The following is a 21,377-nucleotide window of genomic DNA, read 5'->3' on the forward strand; positions in this document are numbered from 1 at the left end:
ACAGGCACTTGCACTGGCCCAGGCACAGGCACTTGCACTGGCCCAGGCACTTGCACTGGCCCAGGCACAGGCACTTGCACAGGCACAGGCACTTGCACAGGCACAGGCACAGGCACTTGCACAGGCACAGGCACTTGCACAGGCACAGGCACTTGCACAGGCACAGGCACAGGCACTTGCACAGGCACAGGCACTTGCACAGGCACAGGCACTTGCACAGGCACAGGCACTTGCACAGGCACAGGCACTTTCACAGGCACAGGCACTTTCACAGGCACAGGCACTTGCACAGGCACTTGCACAGGCACTTGCACAGGCACTTGCACAGGCACTTGCACAGGCGCGCACAGGTGCGCACAGGACAGACAGACAGACAGACAGACAGACAGACAGACAGACACAGACACACACTGACAGTTATTAGTGTAGATGGGCTTGTAACACCATGTGAAATGAAGGAACTGTGGAATCTGAATTCCAGAACTTTTCCCATATCTGTTACGGTTGACCCTTGCTGGTGTAATTTGAGTCCCTGCTGACTTTGGGCTCTTCTCTGATAGAATCCAGTGCTGCGGTGTTCTCGTAAACACTTACTCTAAATTCTGATTCCTCTTCCTCCTGTCCATAAGAACGGGATATTTTCTAGTTTCTTTTAATCATAAAGCAGTCTTGGTGGCACGATGGTTACAGCATCCACTCAGAATCTGAGAGGTCAGCGGTTCAAGCCTGACCCCAGCTGAGTCATATCCGGCATATCAGTGCCCCTTCCTTATGATGGATCCACATCCAAAAGGCTGCACACGATTTATTAAAATCTGGTATTGGTTTGGCATAAGCATGTTGGGCCGAATTGCCTCCTCCTGTGCATAATTTCCTTGAGTCCTTCCACAGACTTCAAAAAGGTATGTGGTACTGTCTTGTTTTTGACGCTCAGCATTTAAAAAGGGTACACCAGAGACAAACAACCAGAGTTTGGCAATACGAGCAGAGGCAAGCCTGGTGTTGGCTCCGTGGTTAGGGTGGTGGCTTGGGATCCTCGGGTCCTGAGTTCAAGCCCCGTCGGCCGCTGAATTAATACACCAGGGTTTGACTCAGCCTGTCATCCTTCCGAGGTCGGCAAAATGAGTACCAGTGTGTGTACTGGTAGAGGGGCACTGCATCAGCGACACAGTCGCGCTTCAAGAAATGATAGCTACCCCGGCAGCTAAGCTGCCATACGACCACCGAGCATTGGCTGTGGGTCTTATGGCTTCCTGCGTTTAGGTTCCTTGAAAGGGAACTCGTATTATCAATCAAATTATTTTCTCTTTTCTGTCTGCTCCACCAACCTCTTTTCATGAACATTTATTTTGATTAGTCTTCCGACAATTTGAGTTATTTCGTGACTGTCGATGCCACCGTTGCGGTATTTTTTTCAGATTTCATGGTTTATAGATCCGTACACTAACTCGAGTCATACTTGATAATTTTGTGATGGGAAGTTTTGACATAAATTATTTTTTTCTTTCCTCTGCTTCTCTTTTTCCTTTTTTTTTTTTAATGCTTTTCTAGAAGTATTATGCAGCAGCCCTTGAGCGTGCACAAGCAGAGGCAGAACAGGACGACCTGTATTACAGCTCCATCTCTGTAACAACAACCTACAACTTGGCACGTCTTTATGAAGCGATGAGCGAAAAGCAAAGTGCGGAGCCATTGTACAAAGGCATATTGCGGGAACATCCAAACTATGTGGATTGTAAGTGTTTGCTTTCTTTTTGGTGCATGCGTGCGTTGGCAAAACATTTTTTTCCCCCCACTTTTAAAAGGTTTGAACCTAAAACAATTTATATTTCAGTAATTTATGGAAAAATGCATGACAGCCTGGAGGTTACATGGAGAAGGATGAACATCTGTGCTGAGTTTCGTTGGTACAAGATGATTCCCTTGTGGTTGGGTCGAAGGGTGTGGGGATATATTTTTGACCTTACCATTATATTCCCATTCTGACACCAGCTATTAATTTTTATCAGTGAGTGCGTTTAGTTGTTGGGTAGTTTTATTTCTCAACAAAATACATTTTATGAGTTTCTTTGCTTGCTTTCATCGCAGGTTACTTGCGTTTGGGTTGCTTGGCAAGAGACAAGGGTAATTACTATGAAGCATCTGATTGGTTTAAAGAGGCTCTCCAGATCAATCAGGTAACGAATCAAATCGCTGTTTGGCACATCTTGCTTGCTATCCTCCTTTGGGTTTTATTTTTTATTTATTTTATTTTTTAACCATTTCACAAAATATCAAAGCCTTTCTTTCAAGCATGTATCGAAAGTGTGAAATGAGAAACGTTTTAATTTCCACTGTTCGTTTTTACCACTCTGGTATTGCAAGTTGCCATCTTTACCCAAAAAGTGATCTTGAAAACCCAAATCACAGGATCATCCAGATGCTTGGTCCCTCATTGGGAACCTGCATCTGGCGAAGCAGGAGTGGGGACCTGGCCAGAAGAAATTTGAAAGAATCCTGAAGCAGACACCCACACAGAACGATACCTACTCCATGCTGGCACTGGGAAATGTGTGGCTGCAGACCTTGCATCAGCCCACACGAGACAAGGAGAAGGTTTGATTGGGAAGATCATATACAGGGAGATGAGGGTGCTAAGATAACTGTGTAGTGTGTTTCACAGTAACGAGTTCAGCTCCTACTTGGATGGTTGAAATATAGCCGTAACGCCTCGATATTGTGTTTGGCCCCTTCACGCTTCCAGGTTACTTTGTGGTCAAATGCCATATTCTCTGCTGTGAGAGGCCGCTTTCGAAATCCGAGCATAATTGTTCCGGAATTGTCTTGTTTTACAGTTTTTGGAAATTGTTGAGGTTAATTTGTTGATGTAATGGGTCCGGGTTACCATACGGGTGATTACCCGGGCTTATCTTCCCGATCTCTGACCATGAGGCCGCCGACCACAGATAACCCCGCAGTCCAACGGGCTGCAGTTCTTACACAGTTGTAGCCACTTGACTTAGACTACCGGCCGAGCAGGGTTACGCTTCGAGGTTTCCGTGATACCTTTCGATTGGCATGGCAACCTAAATTGAGGCCATGCTCTTGGCACTGCACCTGTGATCTTCTGCTGAGTGGAACAGATAGGTGCAGCACCGGCTAGTCAGGTGAGCCAGTTAGTGGGGTGGAACGTCCCAGGCTAACACTAAGTGCAGACTATGCGAGACCAATGAAGGAAAAGAGTTGACTTGCTGGTTGAGCTTCAATAACAAAGGAAAGAAAAGAAAATTTAAAGAAAGTGTGGGGAAAGGTATGTGATGCAGTCAAGACAATGGGTTTGTTTACACAAGGGAGATTTGTACAGCAGGGACATGAAAATTGTTGAGGTGTGGCAAAAAAATGCAGTAATACGGTAAGCAAAAGAAGACAGTGCAGAGCTAACCCAATACCAATAATGACAGTACAAACAATCCTACTTATGCTCATACAACAGGCACCATCAGGGTCATTCCAACGAAGGGTAGATTAGGTTGAAAGATGAGAGAAAGCTTGAGGTGTTGCTGACCTCTATTCACCTGGCATGGGATAGCGAGCCCAATGCTTTCCTATGCTGGGGAAAGGCAAGGGAGAAGGGACTGGGATAGAGGGGTGTTGCTGTGTGGCCGGGTTATTGTTCCACTTCATCACGCGGCGCTCCGCTGTCATGTGGTGCTTTGCCTCGAACCCACCACCAGAAAGTGTACGTGTCATCAGGCCAAAAAGAACCTTAAAGAAAACCTCTGAAATATCTGCTCAAGAACCTCCATGAAAAGAACCTTCCAAAAGAACTTCACAAAACCACCATTAAAAAACCTTCCAAAAGAAGCTCTGAAAGAACTTGGAATGCTATTTTATACGCTCCGAGTGGAGCGGAGCCCAGCGTCCCCAGCAGGCGTAACCATGCCGCACCGCAACCAATGTCCGCATCTCGTGTTCCGAACGCGCTGTGTTCATTGGCCCAGATTTCGCCTGCATCCTGACGTCACCCGCTCTGCGAAGCCGTCGGACAGGAAATGGCTCCATTCGTCTTTGAGGCGGGCCACGGGGCCGATCTCCCAAATTAACTTGGGGGCTGTGTGCATTACTCCCCACTGGTAGCGCAAGCGTCCTGGAGGGTCGTGGATCGTTCCCCGGCACTGCGATGGTTGTCACAGACAGGGAGGAACAGCAGAAATGCCAGCGCAAACTTGTGCGAGATGGTAGTGATCTTGATTGGTCGTAGCACTCTGAGCAGGGGTGAAGTGATGCCCCAAGCAGGCGCAATGGTGGTTACTGTCATCGATCACAGGTGAGTGGCTGAGATTGTGGTTTGAGCAGTGTTTGGAATGGCGCTGTGATGGTTGAGACTGAAGTGGTTGGAGTGCAAGCAAAGCAAGACGATGGTTGTTGTTTTTGTGGTGTGGAGGTAATTGGAGTCTTGTGGTGGCAGCGTTTTTGAAAGCGGTATGGTGGTTGAGTTCTGGAACGTGATTTGAATGGGGTTTTTGTGGAATATGCTTATGAGGTGGTGCGTGGTTTGAATGTGGTGTTGCATTAAAAGATAGATAAATGGAGAGAAAGTGGGGAAAAACCGAACTACTCCCACACAATGCATGCTCCTTTGTAACCCAATAGACACAAGGGAAGGACCCAATCTGCAACAGGTACAAACAAAATAACTCTCGGAAACCGCTATATGTTGGTTGCCATTACAGTGAGGTCACGGTTCTCAGAACCATAACAGTATTTATGCATCTTTTTAAGTTCCTTCGTGTGTGTATTTTGTGCTGGGTTTGCATCCTATGGGCCGTAAATTTTTTTTTGTAAAAACAATTATAAATATAGAATCGCCTTATATTTTGTTGAGCTTTACAAAATCGTCGTGCATTTTTAGTGCCAAGAAAATTCAGGTGTGGTGTGAAGCACAAATGCCAATGAACAGAAGACTTTCCAATTTTCTTTTTCCATGTTTGATTCTAACGGTGCATCCTTTGTACAAAGCCAAACTCCTCAACTGTGACCGTCCCAATTTTCTTGCCCAAAGATCTGTACATGAAGTGGATTATGACTGAATGAAACAGGAGCAAGTGCATTCTTTGAGTAGCGGATTCCATTTGTTGAAGCAAATGGTTTCAGATGATAATTTTTGCAGTCGGTGAAAGTTTGTTTGTTCTTGAATGTTGTCCCTTTCTTAGGAGCGTAGGCATCAAGACCGAGCCTTGGCCATTTACAAACAAGTTCTCAGGAATGACCCGAAGAACCTGTACGCTGCAAACGGCATTGGTGAGTAAGTGTGAGAGTGAGCTTGAAATGGAAATGGGGAGCTGGAGAGAGAAGAGAGGTGGGGGATTGGGGAGGGGTGGGGGAGGTAAAAAAAGGAGAGGAAATGAGGACAATTGTATGAAAGTAATGAGGACATTGAAGGATGTAAACGAGGATGTAATTTGCTTTTTATGTGTTTTTGTTTGTCGCTGTTTTAGAAAAAAAGAAAAGCAGTCATTTTTAGGAATAAAAAATTTAGAAAAAGTTTTATTTCAAAAAAATAAAACCAAAGTCATCATTCTGACGATTTTTTTTTCTTTTTCTTTTCTCACTTCATCTTTGTCCCTTCTTCAACGTTTCCCTCTCGTTTTGCAATGCATGCATGCATTGCTCTTGTCGGGTATTATGACTGTTAATAATGGCATTCTAAAAACAAACTTTCCATGTCTTTACCACTGTAGACCAGCAAGTACTGATCCATTTTTACACTTGCCAAAATTGAGTCCTGCCATCCACCTCCTGATCAACATTGAAGAAGTTCGGTCACTAAAACTTTGGGCCAAACTATCAGCCATGATTTTTCTTGGGCAAACCACATATCCAAGCTGCCCTCCAAAGCCAGTCGCCGTCTGGGCATCCTCCGTCATGCAAAGTCCTTCCTTGGCACACCTGAATTATTATCCACCTAGAAGACCTCCATCTGCAGCTTGATGGAACACTGTTTTCCCCTCTGTGGTGGTGCCCCTTCCTCACACATTGCTCAGCTTGACACCATGGAAAGAATGGCCTTCAAAATCATTTGATCTCACAAGATGAAGTTGAGTATCTGGGCCTATCACTTTCACATTTCAGACAGGTCAGTGGTCTCTGTCTTCTCCCACCTCCTTTCTGGTCTTGCACCCTCTGCCCTTTCTGTGCTTTGTACCCCCCCCCCCCACCTCGGTTTTCTGCATTCTGCACCCACCTTCTGGGGAAACTGCCAAAATCCAGAATCATTGCCCAACTCCAGTCAGTCATTCTTTCCTATTTTTTTTCCCCCCCTTTGCATTTGAACATCGCTGGTTTCTTCAATCTCATTCTTCTCTCCAGGGCTTTAAGACAGCTGTTCACCACCATCTCAGTCCACCCCCCCCCCAACGATCCCTTGTACCACCATAAACCTTCTCAAAGCTGACCTGTTTCTGAGGTTCCAGTTTCTCCACTTCTGTGTTTGAGTGTTTTTTGTGGCTGTATCCATCTTGTTCACCTTGTGGGTCCTCCCCTTGCCCTCATCCTCCCTTACATCCCTTATTTCTCCAAGTGTCCTTATATTTTGTTCCTCAATCCTGCTGTTGGTGTGTTCCCCCACCCCTTATCTTCTCCTGCTCCCTTTGTTCTGTGACATCCTGATCCATTCTGTGTTCTGGCTCCCCCACGAGCCCCTATATTGTATCGGAAAAAAACAGAAATAATAAAAACGTCATACTTCCATCATAAGGAGTGGTTTGTGTCAGAACTAAATAGCTAAATATAGTAAAGATTAAATTCCCATGCTATTAATGATTAATTTCTTCTGATGGAAAAGTTAGGATGTAGGTAAAGAATTAGATCAAAGCTACATCTTATGAGGTAGGTAGTATGAGTTCAAAGAACTATAAACATATGCAAAACCTGGCCAAGATTTAATTTACAAGTAGCTTGTCGCAATCGAGCATTACCGGATAAGCCATAAACCAACACTGTCCAACCAATAGTTTGCTGACCATCTTTCTCGAAGTGCAATCCAGTTACAAATTGCTGTTTGATTGCTTACTAGGTCGGGTGTTGCATCATCTAGAAATAAAAGGTGAGAGGTTCAACTGGCCACCTTCCCATTTACCAAAAAGGGGTATAAATATTTGCAATTTGCTTCCAGTTCCTGGGAATGTCACTCTTCTGCTGCATGTCATATATAGCAAGTGATAAAAACATTAAAAATAAAAAATCCCAAAGCATAGAGTGACTTTACTCCAAAAAGTATTGTTTCAGACTCTCTGGGTTCGTGGCTCGCCATGAGGGGAAGCAGTCTGGTCCCTCTCGAATGCCCCGTCCTAAGGCCGCTGGGTGCAGATAACTCCACGCACCGGCGGATTGCTAAGCAACCACGACCGCCGATTTGCACTGCCAAACCTGACAGGGTCACACTACCTCATGTGATGCCTTACCTGTAGGCAGTCGAACCAGGGAGGGGGGGGGGGTCTCGTGCCCTCAGCGCTCACCCGGATTACTGCTGAGCGATACAGTGAGTGTGCGCTGGCTAACAAGAGCAAATTAATGTCTTAGAACTTCCTGGCTAAACTAACATGTGGACGCTGGATCAATGATGGAAAAGATGAAACGGGTCGGGTACATTTATAACACAAGCAATTTATTTATAAGGGTGAGGAAAAGTATGTGTACAATAATCAAAAGGGTTTTATTCAGCAATATGTACAGCAGGGAAAGCAAGGATTCATGGGGTGCAGCAAAATAAATGCAATTATGTACAAAAAGAAGACACAGGGCAGAGCTAAATTGATGGAAAGAACTTGCACATTCTTATCTCATGCAAACATTCCAGGCACCATCCGACACACCCGAGGAAATTGGAGGGCAAGAAAGAGGAGAGGTAGTTGAGGGGTTTTCGACTTCGTTCAATACCTGGCGTGGCCGACGGATCTACGCTTCCCAGTTGCTTAGGAGGGTGGGGGGGGGAGGGAAGAAAACTGGGGGTGTCAATGGGAGGTGCAAATGTGATGCAGCAGAGGAGGCGTGAAGGAGTGCGTATCTGTAATTGCTCTTTTCGCGATTTGCGTCGACAGCAAACGAGGCATTGGATGAGAGAGACAGAACGTGTGAGAGGGTAGCTTAATGTGGCGTGTGAGAAAATCTGTAAATGTTAATGGTAATGAGTATTTGCTGCAGAACGCAGCGGAAGCCGAGCACAGATGACCCGGTGATAACCCAGCGATGACCCAGCAACTCCACGGCAATGATTCGGAGACTGCTCGCTCAGCTCACCTTGGTGACTCGCACTGCTTTCTCAGCTCGGTCAGTGCCACTCTCACTCAGTGACTGGCACTCTCGGCTCAGGCTTGGTGAGTGGTGCTCAGCGACCTCTTTCAGTATTATATAGCGCCTGGACAAAGGAGCCAGAAAACGGATCAAAATGCCCTGCAGTCTTAACCAAGCGTTCCTATTGGCACGTAGGCGCCACCCTGAAAAGTAGCCCCACCCCGCCAGACCCCGGAGCTGAAAATGACCGCATTTGCTCTCAGGCTTGGCCATGCAATGGAGCTCTGGGATTTATATGGGGCGCAAGTTTGTGGGAGCGCTCTCTGGCCATGAATGTGTGCTGGACTCCAATCAAGCGGTGTTATTTAGCAGAGTGTCACGGCGACCCAGTCGTTCAATGAACCCCAGTGCATATTTGCGCTTCTAGTTACACGCCAATGTGTTCTGACTCACAGGCATCAGCAATGTCCTTCATTCCCCGGCATTCCAAAGGACCACGGTGAGCGTCCGGAGAACTAACTGTAGTTGTGGCGGTTATACGAGTGAGGTGGGGGAAGTACTGTGGTGTTCATGGTAAGGATGTTGAAGCATTAGGAGCAGTTGAAGACGTGGCGAGGAGGCTGATGCGTTTGTTGTGACTGCGGACTGGAGGTTGAGCGTAGGTTTTTGGGAGGCGTTGTGGTGGTTGTGGTGAGCATGGTGAGGGCCTGAGGCAAAATGTCCATTGGTGAATGGCGCGCAGTTTGAACGGGGAAATGGTGCGCGTATGTTAATGAGGCTCTCTATTGACGTCACTTGCTTCATCTGTGGTGTGCATGCGTGAAGAGGTTATGTGTGAAGTTAAAGTAAAATAAAATAACTGAAAGAATAGCAAAGGGAGTTGAAGACCTAACTAAAAGCCCTACGCAACGCATCTTGTCCCACATACCCACTAGACATAATGGAAGAGCGAACTGAACGAATAGTAATGAAATAACTGTCTCGGGACCACTATATGTTGGGTGCTATTGCCTTAGGAGAGTGCCGGCTTCGCAGAGCCACAGCAGTATGTCAACAAGGTAGGGGTGGTCACAAGAAATGATGAAACCATCCCTACATATTTCTTTGAATAATGGTTGTCCCTACACAAGCGTGTGTGTGTGTGTGTGTGTGTGTGTGTGTGTGTGTGTGTGTGTGTGTGTGTGTGTGTGTGTGTGTGTGTGTGTGTGTGTGTGTGTGTGTGTGTGTGTGTGTGTGTGAAGTTTCATCCAATACACACATTCATGCACTTGACTTTGCACACACACACACAGCACACCTTGTGCGAAGAAGGGGAGAGAGTAGCATTAGATTTAATGTTAAAATGCGGGAATAACATCAGTTTAGACACAGACATACACATGATTGGTGTCTTTTTTGGGACTATTATTCAAAGAAAGATGTTGGGATGGTTTCACATGATCCTGTCTTGTGACCTTGTTTCCATACTTTTTGGAGGAACATCCCTACATCCTTTTGTATTTCATTTATATTTTTTTATTACTTGTTTCTTTACTTTTTTTTTTTTTTAGGAATGTGCTTACATGCTGGAAAATTTCATTGTTATTGCATGGAATTTTTTTTTAATTCTTCAGATTTGTGTTGCATTAAACATGACCCCCTTTCAGGTGGAATGATATGGGTACAGAAGGGGAATTTGAAGTGGACTGCAATATTTGCTGAAGCTAATTAAGTGACTAAATTGGTAATTTCTGGTTCTGAAGTGTTTTGCCAAGAGTATGTGACAATAGCACTTTTATTACCTTCACCACAAAAAGTGGAAGGAGGTTATGTTTTCACCCCTGTCTGTTCTCAATTTTCTAAGATATCCTGTATGCAAACAGACGGATTGAGATTAAATTTAGTGGACAGGTTGGGTGTGTGACGAGAACAAATTGATTCGATTTTAGTGAAGATCCGGATCCAGATATTAGAATTTTAAAACTGATAATTCACCATTGAGAGGTGGGACAAAAAATGATATATAGCATGATATGTCAAAAATTTAATGGGCCTGGTATGTTTTACTGGATCAGGCATTATATGGCAGAGGTATGCGCTCTACCGAGTGTTTTTCTCGTTAACTATGTTCCACTACTGATTTACCAATGTTGTCGTACAAACTTTATCGACGTGCTCACATTGTAATGGTAGTGTACATACTTTAGAGACGATCTAGCATTCTAAATAGTATGCACTTTATAGAAATGTTGCTGTCGATTGGCCCGGTCGACTGGCCCTGCACAAACAGGGCAGCGGCACAGAGACAGTTAATCAACCTCCCAAGAGCGACCCAGAGTACATCGGATACGAAGTCTACTGACTTCCTGATGATATTCCCCCATTAACGACACCCATATATGTCTGATCGGAGCTTGAGCAAATGTGTCTAGCTGTCCCACCACAATCGGGCTAATTGACAGTCGTAGTCCCGTCTACCCCTCTGTTTCCTTCCTAATATTCCTTTGCGAAGGAATGCAATTTTGCATACTTTTTGTGGAATCCTTTCAAGCTATTAAAATTGTGATCATTTTGCACCTTCCCACTATAAAATGCAACAAATTCATTTTTATACCAAGTTCGTAGGTTAAACCAATTTTGATTTCGTCTGTCAGAATAAGAATGACAAATGGGCTAGTTCAGCGATGACGTCCCAAAGTTTAATGAGCGTTATTGTTTGGGAAATTATCCGCAGATGACTGGTAGATATCGTGTATGTTGGTGAGTTTTATCTTGGTGTTTTTTGTTTTGTTTTGTTGAGGATTTATGTTGTATCGATCCATTGTAGTATCGGGGCCATCCCTACATAAAAATTCTACCAACCTCTTGATATGAATTCACTGACAAAGAATTTTGATGCAGGACTCGGCTATTCGGCCCATAAAGGCCTGCACAACGTATCCCAACCTATGGTTGGTTTGTCCGTGCTCTTTCCTTTTAAATGCTGAGCATCAAGCAAGGAAGCAGCACATACCATTTCTAAAGCCTTTGGTATACCCCGGCCAGGGTTCATACCACTGACCTTCAAGACCCAGAGCAGGCACGAACCGTTTTACCACCGATGATAGCTGCCTTCTGCTTTATTAACTGTTTTTCCACTCCACAATCTGTGCTCCCTCTTTTGTTTTCTGTGATTTAGTTAGAGGCCAGGCACCTTGTGATGCTACAAGGAATGCTTACGATGTTGTGTGAAATATGCCACTTTCATGGAACCAGGTTTGAATTTGAAGTTAGGATGTTTTTGTTTCATTTTGTTGATTTTTTTTTTCTTTTCAATTAAAATTTTCAGAAACGAGGCTCATTAATGAGCATTTTGGTACTGAATATGACTAAATTGCATCCTTAAGGGCAGCTAATGGTGCAGTATTAATAAATCAAAAAGAAAAGATTAAATTTTGCATCGCTGCTTTTGCAGAAAAAAACAAATAATTAAAAGCAAAAATAATATTTATTATGAGACATAATCGAGCATCAAAATGTCATATTTAAAATCACAAAAATACAACAAGGAGAAACAGGGCAACAAAGGTAAAAAGCCATCGCAGGAATAGCTCTGAATATGTTGCATTTTGTCAAATTGTTGTGGCAGGGTCATTTCATCGTGAGGAGCAAGTGTGATTGTTGGCGTTGATGATCATTGTATTTTGGCGTTGACAACCAGAGGTGGGCTGAAGCGGTTGTATTTTCTGAGCAAGTGATTGAAGATGGAGAGCTCGAGGGTGGCAGGGAGTATGAGACTGGAATTGATATGAGGAATGAGTCAGAAGATGAGCTGTTTCTGTGCTTTGATTATAATCAAGTCTGCATCATAATTTCCACCATCTAAAAATATAAATATCATTTACACATTGTCCATTGCAAACTCGTTACAATTGGGTTGCTTTTACTTGGCTCACTTTTGTGTTGAAGACTCTCAAAGGGGTACATTTAGAATAGCATAGAAACATCATTCATATCCGAAGAGCTTTCATTGCAGTTTTTAATATGTTCACAGCACTTAAACTGTACTTTTTTTTCGTACATTGTCGAGCTTTGTGGAAGAGCCAGTACACTGAACGGATCAGGATGTAACAGACATAAACAAGATGCAAACGCATGCAAAACAGGATGCAAAAGGAACAGGACAGACACACACAAAAGGAGCATTAGAGAAGGAGGGGAAACACCAACATCAGAGTTGAAGGCCAAGGCAGAGGGAGACTTGGACAAACAATGGGTCTGGGGAGGAATGGGAGGCAGGAGAGAATGTATGGGGTGGACAAGATTGATGCAGAAGGAAACTCCAAGGAGGGAAAACTGGGAATATGGGTGTGGTTAAAGAGGGTATAAAAGATCATGGTTTTTGATTGAGAATGATCTGTGATGGTGGTGAACAGCTGTCTTGAAGACCTGGAGGGAAAAAAATATATTGAGGATGTTGAAGTTGCTCACCTCCACTCATTTGTTCCTCCATTGTCCTGCCTGCAGAATCAGTGATCCTGGATTTAGGTAGTTTCACCAGAAGAGCGTTGATAGTGGACCGTGTGAGCACTGTGGAAGCCTGGGGGGTGGGACGGACAAAGCTCAGAAAAAGCAAAGGGTGCAAGACCAGAAAGGAGGAGGTGGAATACAGAGAGACGACCGGCTCATAGACTCGGCCTCATCAAGAAACATTCCAATTAATAATCTTAAAGGCCTTGGCTTCCATGTGAGCCAGCCTTGGGTTGTGGGGGGGGGGAGAGCAGTACTCCATGCAGCTGCAGACAGAGCAGGGGGTCGAGACCGGAGAGAGGAGACAGTAGAAGACAGAAAGACCACCGACCTGCCTGTGGTGAGAAAGTGAGAGGCCCAAAGACTCAGCCTGACTCAGCTGTGGGAGATACCAATGATCCTAAATGCCTTGGTTTCCACAGCGTGAAGCCGAGAAAGGTGAGGGGCAGGAGCATCAGCCCAGAGTGGAGGGCAATACTCCATGAGGCTGCGAACGAAAGCTTTGTATGTGGTCAGGAGCTCAGGGGGGGCCGAGGAAGGACTTTGCACGACGGAGGATTGCCTTTGGAGGCCAGGTTGGAAAGATCATGTGGCAGATAGTGAGACCCAGAAGCTTGAGAGAAAGGACTTCTTCCAGAGGATTGTTGAGAAAGTAGGGGGGGTTCCAAATGGTCCTTTCGGAGAGACATAGTGAGAGTGTGAGATTTGTCAGGATTGAAAGACATGTTCCATGTGTTGGACCAGTTTGTGATTTTTATCCAGATCTGCAGAGAGCGAAGAAGCTGCTGTTTGCTGGTCTGAGGGGTGACAGATGGTATGGCAGAGGGCGGAGTCATCAGCAAAGAGATATAGAGGATTTTCCAGAGTCGGAGAGATCATTAATGAAAACCAGTAAAATAACAGGGCTCAGAACGCTACCTTGAGGCACTCCAGCCTGGACAGGAAGAGGGGATGAGAGAACTCCATTTAGGGCCACACATTGGCTGCGACAGGAGAGGAAGTCTGTGAGCCATGAGTGGAGATGGCCTTGGATACCATAGGAAGAGAGTTTGGTGAGCAGGGCAGGGTGCCAGACCGTTTCAAAAGCACACGACATGTCTCGGGATATGGCTCTGATTTCATGTCTGGCATTGTGGACCTTCATCCATTGTTGGAGAGCAGAAGCAGCATATCCAGGGTAGAGTAACCTGGTCTGAAATCAAATTGGTAATTGGAAATCAAGCCATTGGAGAAGAGGAAGGATTTAATGTCTGAAGCGATGATGGATTCCATAACCTTGCTGATGATTGGGAGAAGGCTGATTGGTCTGTAGTTGCAGGGATCTGTTTTTGCACCTTTTTATCCAAAGCAGAAATGTTTGCTGATTTCCAAGCTGGTACAGATGTTTGCTGGTACAGATGATACCTGGTACAGATGGAGGAAGAGACAATGGCAATGATGGCAGATGACCTTGAGCAAATGCAGGTGCATAGAACAGAAAGGGGGTGAGCAAGAGCAGAGGAGCATGTTTTTGGGACACGTGGGCTGATGCTGTCGAGACCCGTTGCAGAATCTGAGTTGAGGTTTGACAGCAAGCTCTCCACTTTGTCAGAAGAAAAGGACACAGAGTCAAGTGACAGTTGGGTGCGACTGGGTAAGGTGGGAACAGAAAGCGATGGGTTTTGGACACAAGATTTAGATGCACATTTCGGAGTGGAGTTTCGGCATTCAGCCTTTTCATGTGCTGTGTCAGCAGTGCGGCCATTTGAGGTAAGGGAGGGGATGGAGGGGGAACATACACCAGAAGCAGATTTGATTAGACGCCACCAGGATTTGTAAGAGGGAGAGAGGTTTGAGAGTTCAGACTTGAAATTAGAAAGATATTTTTGGGCTCTCCTCAGGGTAGACACAAACTTGTTCCGAGCTTTATGGAAGGAACTGAGATCACCCTCAGTTGGTTTTGCTTTCCATGAGGCAAAGGCAACTTGTTTCAGGACAACTGCTGCGCCACAAGCTTCACTGAACATGCGCCGGAGCAGCGCATCGCTGCATCCACTTCTCGCTGGTACTCAAGAGGCCTCTGGCTGGCAATCCCCTCGGCAGGTGTCTGGCTTATCCACATCTTCTTCAGATGCCAGGCAACCTGCTGCAACCACGAGGCACACGGTCAGCTTGCTGGCCTCCTCCACCCACGAGGCTCCTTTGCTGAGAGAATAAGGTGAGGAGGATCAGCATCAGGAAAATGAGACACATGTCAACATAGCCGCAGCTGATGCTCACGGACTATATAGATAACAAACCTCATCTGAGTCTCTCAGCAAGTGCTCGTGGACACAAAAGTCTGACCAGCCATAGCCAAGGATTCTCCGAAGAGACCTCGTACCGAAGGAGGGAAGAAGTTTCCATTTGAGATCCTTGGTCTCACATCCATGGAGCAAGACTGGAAGCACCAAGGACTTGAAGATTCAGACTTTCGGCTTTCTGCATCGGTACCGACAGCGCCACATGCCATGATCCAGTGAATCCATGACTCCCCAGGCCTGACCCAGATGTCTTTCGACATCTGGCGCACAACATGCGGAGACATGAATATCCATCTATTGGGACCATATTCTGTTAGAGCGTTGGTGCTGCCTGAGCAGTCTCCTTGGCTATTGGGCACAATCCTGGACAAGTTGCCACTCCGACAGTATACCAGCATGCCAGCACTCATTTTGCCGACCTCGGAAGGATGACAGGCCGAGTTAACCCCACCTGGTATTAATTCAACAGCTGAGTGGGATTTGAACTCGGGACCCTCAGATCCCAAGCCAGCCACCCTAACCATTAAGCCAACACCAGGTATGACATGAATATCAATGCTAAGGGAAGTGAATCTCTCTTTGACCTCACCATCCTCACAACAAACAGGAACAGACAAGATAGCAGCATCCAAGATGTCATTGAAAGCCTGGATCTTAGGCTTTCAATTTGACCCAGGAAACCCGTAATCCCAGTGGCCAGGACACCTCAATCAGCACCTTGAGGGCCCCCAAAAGAATAGCCAGAGCCTCTGCAAAGATGACTGCATCATCTGCGAAATCAAGGTCAGAGACCTTTACATTCCCAAATGATGCACTGGAGCTTGATGTAAACGACATCCTCCCCAGAATCCAGTCCATACAAGTGCTGAAAAGTGTGGGGGTCAGTCCATACCCTCACAAAATCCAGAAACCGGAAATAATTCACAGATGGAACCACCACACATTACAGCACTCTCAGTACCAAAGTATAGTTCATAAATCAGAAGGATCAATTTTGGTGGCACCGAATGAAGATTGAGAATCCTCCAGAGGGCATCCCGATTCACTGAATCAAACGCTTTGCGGAAAGTGTCTTTTAGCGGTCAGCCCCTGTTGAAACTCTCGCCTGCATTCGGTGAGGCCCCAAGAGCAAGAATGTGGTCAATCGATGACCTCTGGTATAAAGCCAGACACCTCTGGGTGCTGGTACTCAAGGAGATGGTGGTGAAGCCTATCAATAATTATCCAAGCAAAGACCTTGCACGGCAATGAGAGCAGCGTCACCCCTCGTTATTTGTTGCAGTCCTGGTGATCACCCTTCCCTTTCCAGAGAGGGACAACAAGGCCCCTCTAATTGTCAGTTTGGATGATGCCTGTGCTCCAAACAGCACAGAACTGCATGCAATGATGAGTGCAGCATTTCCACTAGCCTTGAGAAGTTCAGCATGGATGCCACAGATTCCAGGAGCTTTACCCCCTTTCAACTGATTCAATGCAGACAGTTTCCACAAACTAAGGTGGTTCATGGTTGATTGGAGGGTCAGCAATGGGGATAGTAACACCCCTGACATCCAACTCAACAGCTGGTTGGTCAGCCTGGTACAGTCGCTCAAAGTAACCAGCCCAACGGGCCTTCACTTTGGACTCCTCTGTCAAGAGCCCACCACCCTTCGCTCTATCTACAATACACCGAGGGATGGGCTTGGAGGAATGCAATGCACGAATTCCTCTGTAAGCAGCGCAAGCAACACTTGGCCATTGGTGTTGCTCTGCAGTCTACCCCTTTGCAGATCCCTCGCACATAGGTCTCCTCTGCCCTCAGTGAACGTACAGTTTTACGCCTCAGCTCCTTGAACAGCTCAGCTTTGCCATCAAGCCTGACCCTGTTACTCTGGTCAATGGTATCTCGTGTCCCTTCGGAGACAATGTTCTTCACCCGACAGTGGGGTCCAAGATAACCACCGACAACATCAAGGATGGTAGTCTTGAAGGCACTCTACAACTCTTCAGGATCTCCCGAAACACTCAGCCCCCCCCCCCCCAAATTCTCACTCATAACCATCTCTATCAGTGCCAGTCGATGCATTTAAATCCCTCTAGACTAGAACTGGATTGTGGATCAGAGGATAAGGGTAACGGTGGTGTGGAGAGCAGGAAGTTCAGCAAGGGTGGAATCCTGAGAAAGATAATGTATGCAGACAATGTAATTGTTGTGGCGGAGAGTGGGCAGGGAATACGGGAGGCATTGGAGGAGTGGAAGGATGTGCTCGAGAGACATGGATTGAGGATGAGCTTGCAGAAGACTGAGGTAATGTTGGTCAGACAGCGGAGAATGTAACTGAATATCAGTTTAACTGAAAAGAAGATCTGACAGATAAATGGGCTTAAGTGTCGAGGTGGAACTGAGGATGGTGGTTCGGAATCAGAAGTGTGGAGGATACAGGTGGGTGCATGTGGAGGGATACATGGCAGACAGGAAAATATACAGGAAATTGAAAGAGAAAGTTCTGGGGTTTTGTGCAACGCCGGCCTACCTTTCCGGTCTGGAGACTGTGGCACTGTCAGAGAAACAACAACAGAGGTTGCAGGTCTGTGAAAACAATTGGGTCAGGTGGATTAATGTGAGAGAAGGGTGGGTAAACTGAGGAAGGAGATCAATGTGACGATGAGATTGACATAAATATTGGCAAAGAGCCTGGTACAGATGGTACCTGGTACAGATGGAGGAAGAGGTGATGGCAAAGAAAGCGGATGGGTTGAGGGAGGAAAAGAGATCGATCTCGGCTGAGATGGGAAGATTGTGTAACTAGGAATGTCAGTGTGGAGAGAGTTAGCTGGGGATAGAGGGAAGTGAAGGTGTATTGTACAAAAGGTGGGGCAGCTGCTGCTTGGTGCCATTTGGCATCACCCCATATCAAATGAAATGAGGAAAATGTATGGTAATTATTGATGAGTGGATCATTTTGAGAATTTGATTTTGGAGTACAGTCTGTGCTTAAATAAATAATTCCAAAGTTTCCTTCAGCTTCCTCATTCTTTTATTTTGGCCATCCATTGTTCTTTCGACTCAACGACCAATGTTAACAGGTAAACGGGTGAATTCACACCAAAGAAAACATGCATTTCCAAAGAACTGTGAATATCCAGTATTAACAACTGAGGATAGCTTATCCAACGAAGAACCTTGAGGTTTTATCTTGAAAAAGAGAAGAGCATTGTCCATTATGCCTGGTGTTGGCTGAATGGTTTGGGTGGTGGGCTTGGGATCCTCGGATCCTGAGTTCAAATCCCACCTGCTGTTGATTTCACACCAGGTGGGGTTGTCTCAGCCTGTCATCCTTCCAAGGTCGGCAAAATGACTGCCAGCCTGCTAGTGTCCTATGTCGGAGTGGCGACCCGTCCAGGATTGTGCCAATAGCCAAGGAGACTGCTTCAGCAGCACCAACGCTCTGCACAGAGTATGGTCCCGATTGATGGATGGATTGTCGATTGGACTTTGTCTGGGCTGGAAGAGCCAACGTTTGGGCCAAAAATGTTGGACTTGCATCTCTGTTCTTCATGTTATTAATTAATATCTTATCAACTAATTTGTGAAGTGTGGGAGGAGAGGCTAAAACCTAGATTTGTTTTCATGCTACTAATATGTTTTCAGTGTTGAACTCGACAAGAGAACAGTCTTTTTGCATAAATGTCTATTCAACTTTAAGCTATAATTTGATTATCTCCACGCCTTTTAAAAAAAATAACGGGGATGCGAGGGGAATATTGTAATTGGCTCCGTCTCTGTCCATCTGTCATGCTATTCCATCCTCAACGGTTGTGCAGTAATTCACCAAACTTGGTCGTTATAATCACCACGTTGCACGAAGGTGTGAGAGCAGTATCATGTTTTTGGACCCACCCCGTGCAATTCCGGGCACATTTTCAAACATTATGAATGAAACCTTGTTTATGCGATCAACATTGGGGGGTGGGGGGGATGCATGAAATATGTAACGATATTTTTTGATTTTACCCCTGGTTCATGCCCCAGGGGGTTGCGGACTTGGGGTCACAGGGGTCATAACTGAACTTTTTTTTTAAAACTCAAACTTTGATCTTGGGTCAATCCTGGTGGAACTCTTTGCCATCTTTCAACTTTGCTTTAAGTGGGAAGCGTGGGGGTTTGCGATGGCTTTCCACCGACAAGTGTTTAATAGGCTGGGTGGATTCGAGATAATGAGGGGTTGTGGGGGTGGGGTTAGAGTAAATTATGTTTGGAGAGGTATCCCTCTGGAGGACAGGATGGAGAAGGGGAGGGGGAAGTGTGATTACATCAAAAATTACATTATTTCACAGACGGTCTGTGTTGATGACTTCCTTCAGTGCCATCTGTTTTGCCAAATATGTGTGCGTCTAAAATTGTGTAACACGTCACACAACCAGTGCAGAGAAATCGGATCCAAATCGTGCCAAGTTTCACATGTACTATGTGCATCCGTAAACTTTTCATTTGCTTAGCCAATGACGACGTTCATTTTCAAACAGGAAAGCATTGATGCAAGGTGTGTAATGCATAGGTGTGTTAAAAATTACACATGTGAATGTATGTATGTATTTAATGTTTTATGGTTATTTTACACTTTGGGGGGGGGGGTGCGAAATGCCGATTATTGGATGATCTACACACTTGGGCACCCACCACGACTACGACCACTAATCCAAAATACTGTGAATTGCTTTTGTGAATACAGTACTCTACTTGGGTCGTCCGAACACAGAGGGCTGAGTTCTTTCTTGCATAAAGATATCCGGTATATAAAAGGAAACATTTCTTCAGCAACTGTTTCAACCACGTACATCCAGTGGATGAGAAATGGTAGTTTACAACCATCAACCGAATATAATGAAGCGGGTGACTGGATGGTCAAGATTATTTTCTTTAGAAATTGGTAAAATTGGCCACATACCGATACTACCATATAGTGTCATGTTCTAATCTGCTTTCGGCTGCACAATCGGTCTGGAATTAGACGTGCGAGATGTCTGTGAAATTTGCATATTTTTGTTTGCATAATTTTGTAATTATGAAACTTTTGCAGTTTCATAATTACAGAGCTCAATCCTCACAAGTCTCCATGTTAATTGCCAGTGAAGCCTCAATCTCTTTCTTCTTTGGAACTTTTTCCAAGTTAACTTGTTGACCATTTTGTATTGACCGAATCGATAACAATATCGTTCGGCAAGTACTTTATTCGTACAATCCGTTCCCACCGATTATTCGTTGCAGGAGCGGTGCTCGCCCATAAGGGCTGCATAAGGGAAGCCAGGGATGTGTTCGCTCAAGTACGCGAAGCCACGGCTGACGTTTGCGATGTGTGGTTGAACCTTGCGCATGTTTACGTGGAACAACGGCAATTTATCTCTGCTGTACAGATGGTATGTTTCAGAGCTCATCTTACTACTTGTTCACTTTGCTTATTTCCCCAATGAGCCCCTACTCTTTTTAACGTTTGTTTACTGCAATCCCTCCCGTCACGCTTGTTATTTTTCTTTCATATATTTCTTGATTACTCTCAAGAGTATAACCAAGCATCCGTTTTGATGATTGCTTCACTTTTTTCTCGTCTCCAGTATGAGAATTGTTTGAAGAAGTTCTTTCGATACCAGCAACCGGACGTAATGTTGTACTTGGCCCGTGCCTACTTCAAATGTGGACGTCTTTTGGAGGCCAAGCAAACGCTGCTCAAGGTGGGCATTTTTGATTTTTCTTGCCTGTTCTCCCCACAGTCTGTGTACCTTTGGTTCCATCTCGTGTTTCATAGCTGCAGAAAGTGTGGCGATACTCCCCTCTGATTCTCTAGTCCTTGTATGCTTTTGTGCAATTTTAAAATTTTTTTTTGCATAATTTTCCCCTTACTCCTTTTGCCTAGGCCCGACATGCTGCACCAGGTGAGCCGATCATCCTGTACAACCTGGCACTTCTGCTGCAGAAAATTGCAACGTCTGTGCTGAGGGATGAGAAGAGCAGCCTGCGTGCTGTGTTGCGTGCAGTGGGAGAATTGGAGCTTGCACAGAGGTATGGGCCCTCTTTGATGTGAGATTGACGATATGAGCTGTTGTCATGTCGTTCTTGCATTATTTTATGCCAGTTTACCAACAGCATCAACTCGATTGTATTAATGAGGTATAATTGCAGTTCTGTGTGCTTGTCTTCTCCTCCAGTTTGATGTCATTGTAATACTGTGCTTATGGGCTGACAGGATGGCCGAGACCTAGAGGTATGCACAATCACCTCCAAGCTTTCATGACCCAGCTATAAACTGTCATCCTAGTGTTTCACAGGCAGGGTAATTCATCAATGTGTGTCTTCCCTCG

At 45.4% G+C, this 21,377-nt stretch overlaps 1 protein-coding gene across 1 annotated transcript in view; it reads left to right on the forward strand.

Moving 5' to 3' along the window:
• Nucleotides 1–21,377, forward strand: part of CTR9 (CTR9 component of Paf1/RNA polymerase II complex) — a 111,428-nt gene that overhangs the window by 35,768 nt on the left and 54,283 nt on the right. The window contains exons 12-18 of the mRNA XM_085855368.1: nucleotides 1,552–1,735; nucleotides 2,089–2,177; nucleotides 2,410–2,595; nucleotides 5,193–5,280; nucleotides 20,290–20,438; nucleotides 20,634–20,750; nucleotides 20,933–21,078. Of these exons, the coding sequence (XP_085711494.1) occupies nucleotides 1,552–1,735; nucleotides 2,089–2,177; nucleotides 2,410–2,595; nucleotides 5,193–5,280; nucleotides 20,290–20,438; nucleotides 20,634–20,750; nucleotides 20,933–21,078 (959 nt within the window). The remainder of the gene's footprint in view (nucleotides 1–1,551; nucleotides 1,736–2,088; nucleotides 2,178–2,409; nucleotides 2,596–5,192; nucleotides 5,281–20,289; nucleotides 20,439–20,633; nucleotides 20,751–20,932; nucleotides 21,079–21,377) is intronic.

This window comes from Eptatretus burgeri, chromosome 14, assembly GCF_056783735.1.
Source record: "Eptatretus burgeri isolate ZD-2024b chromosome 14, Ebu_testis_v1, whole genome shotgun sequence".
NCBI lineage: Eukaryota > Metazoa > Chordata > Myxini > Myxiniformes > Myxinidae > Eptatretus > Eptatretus burgeri.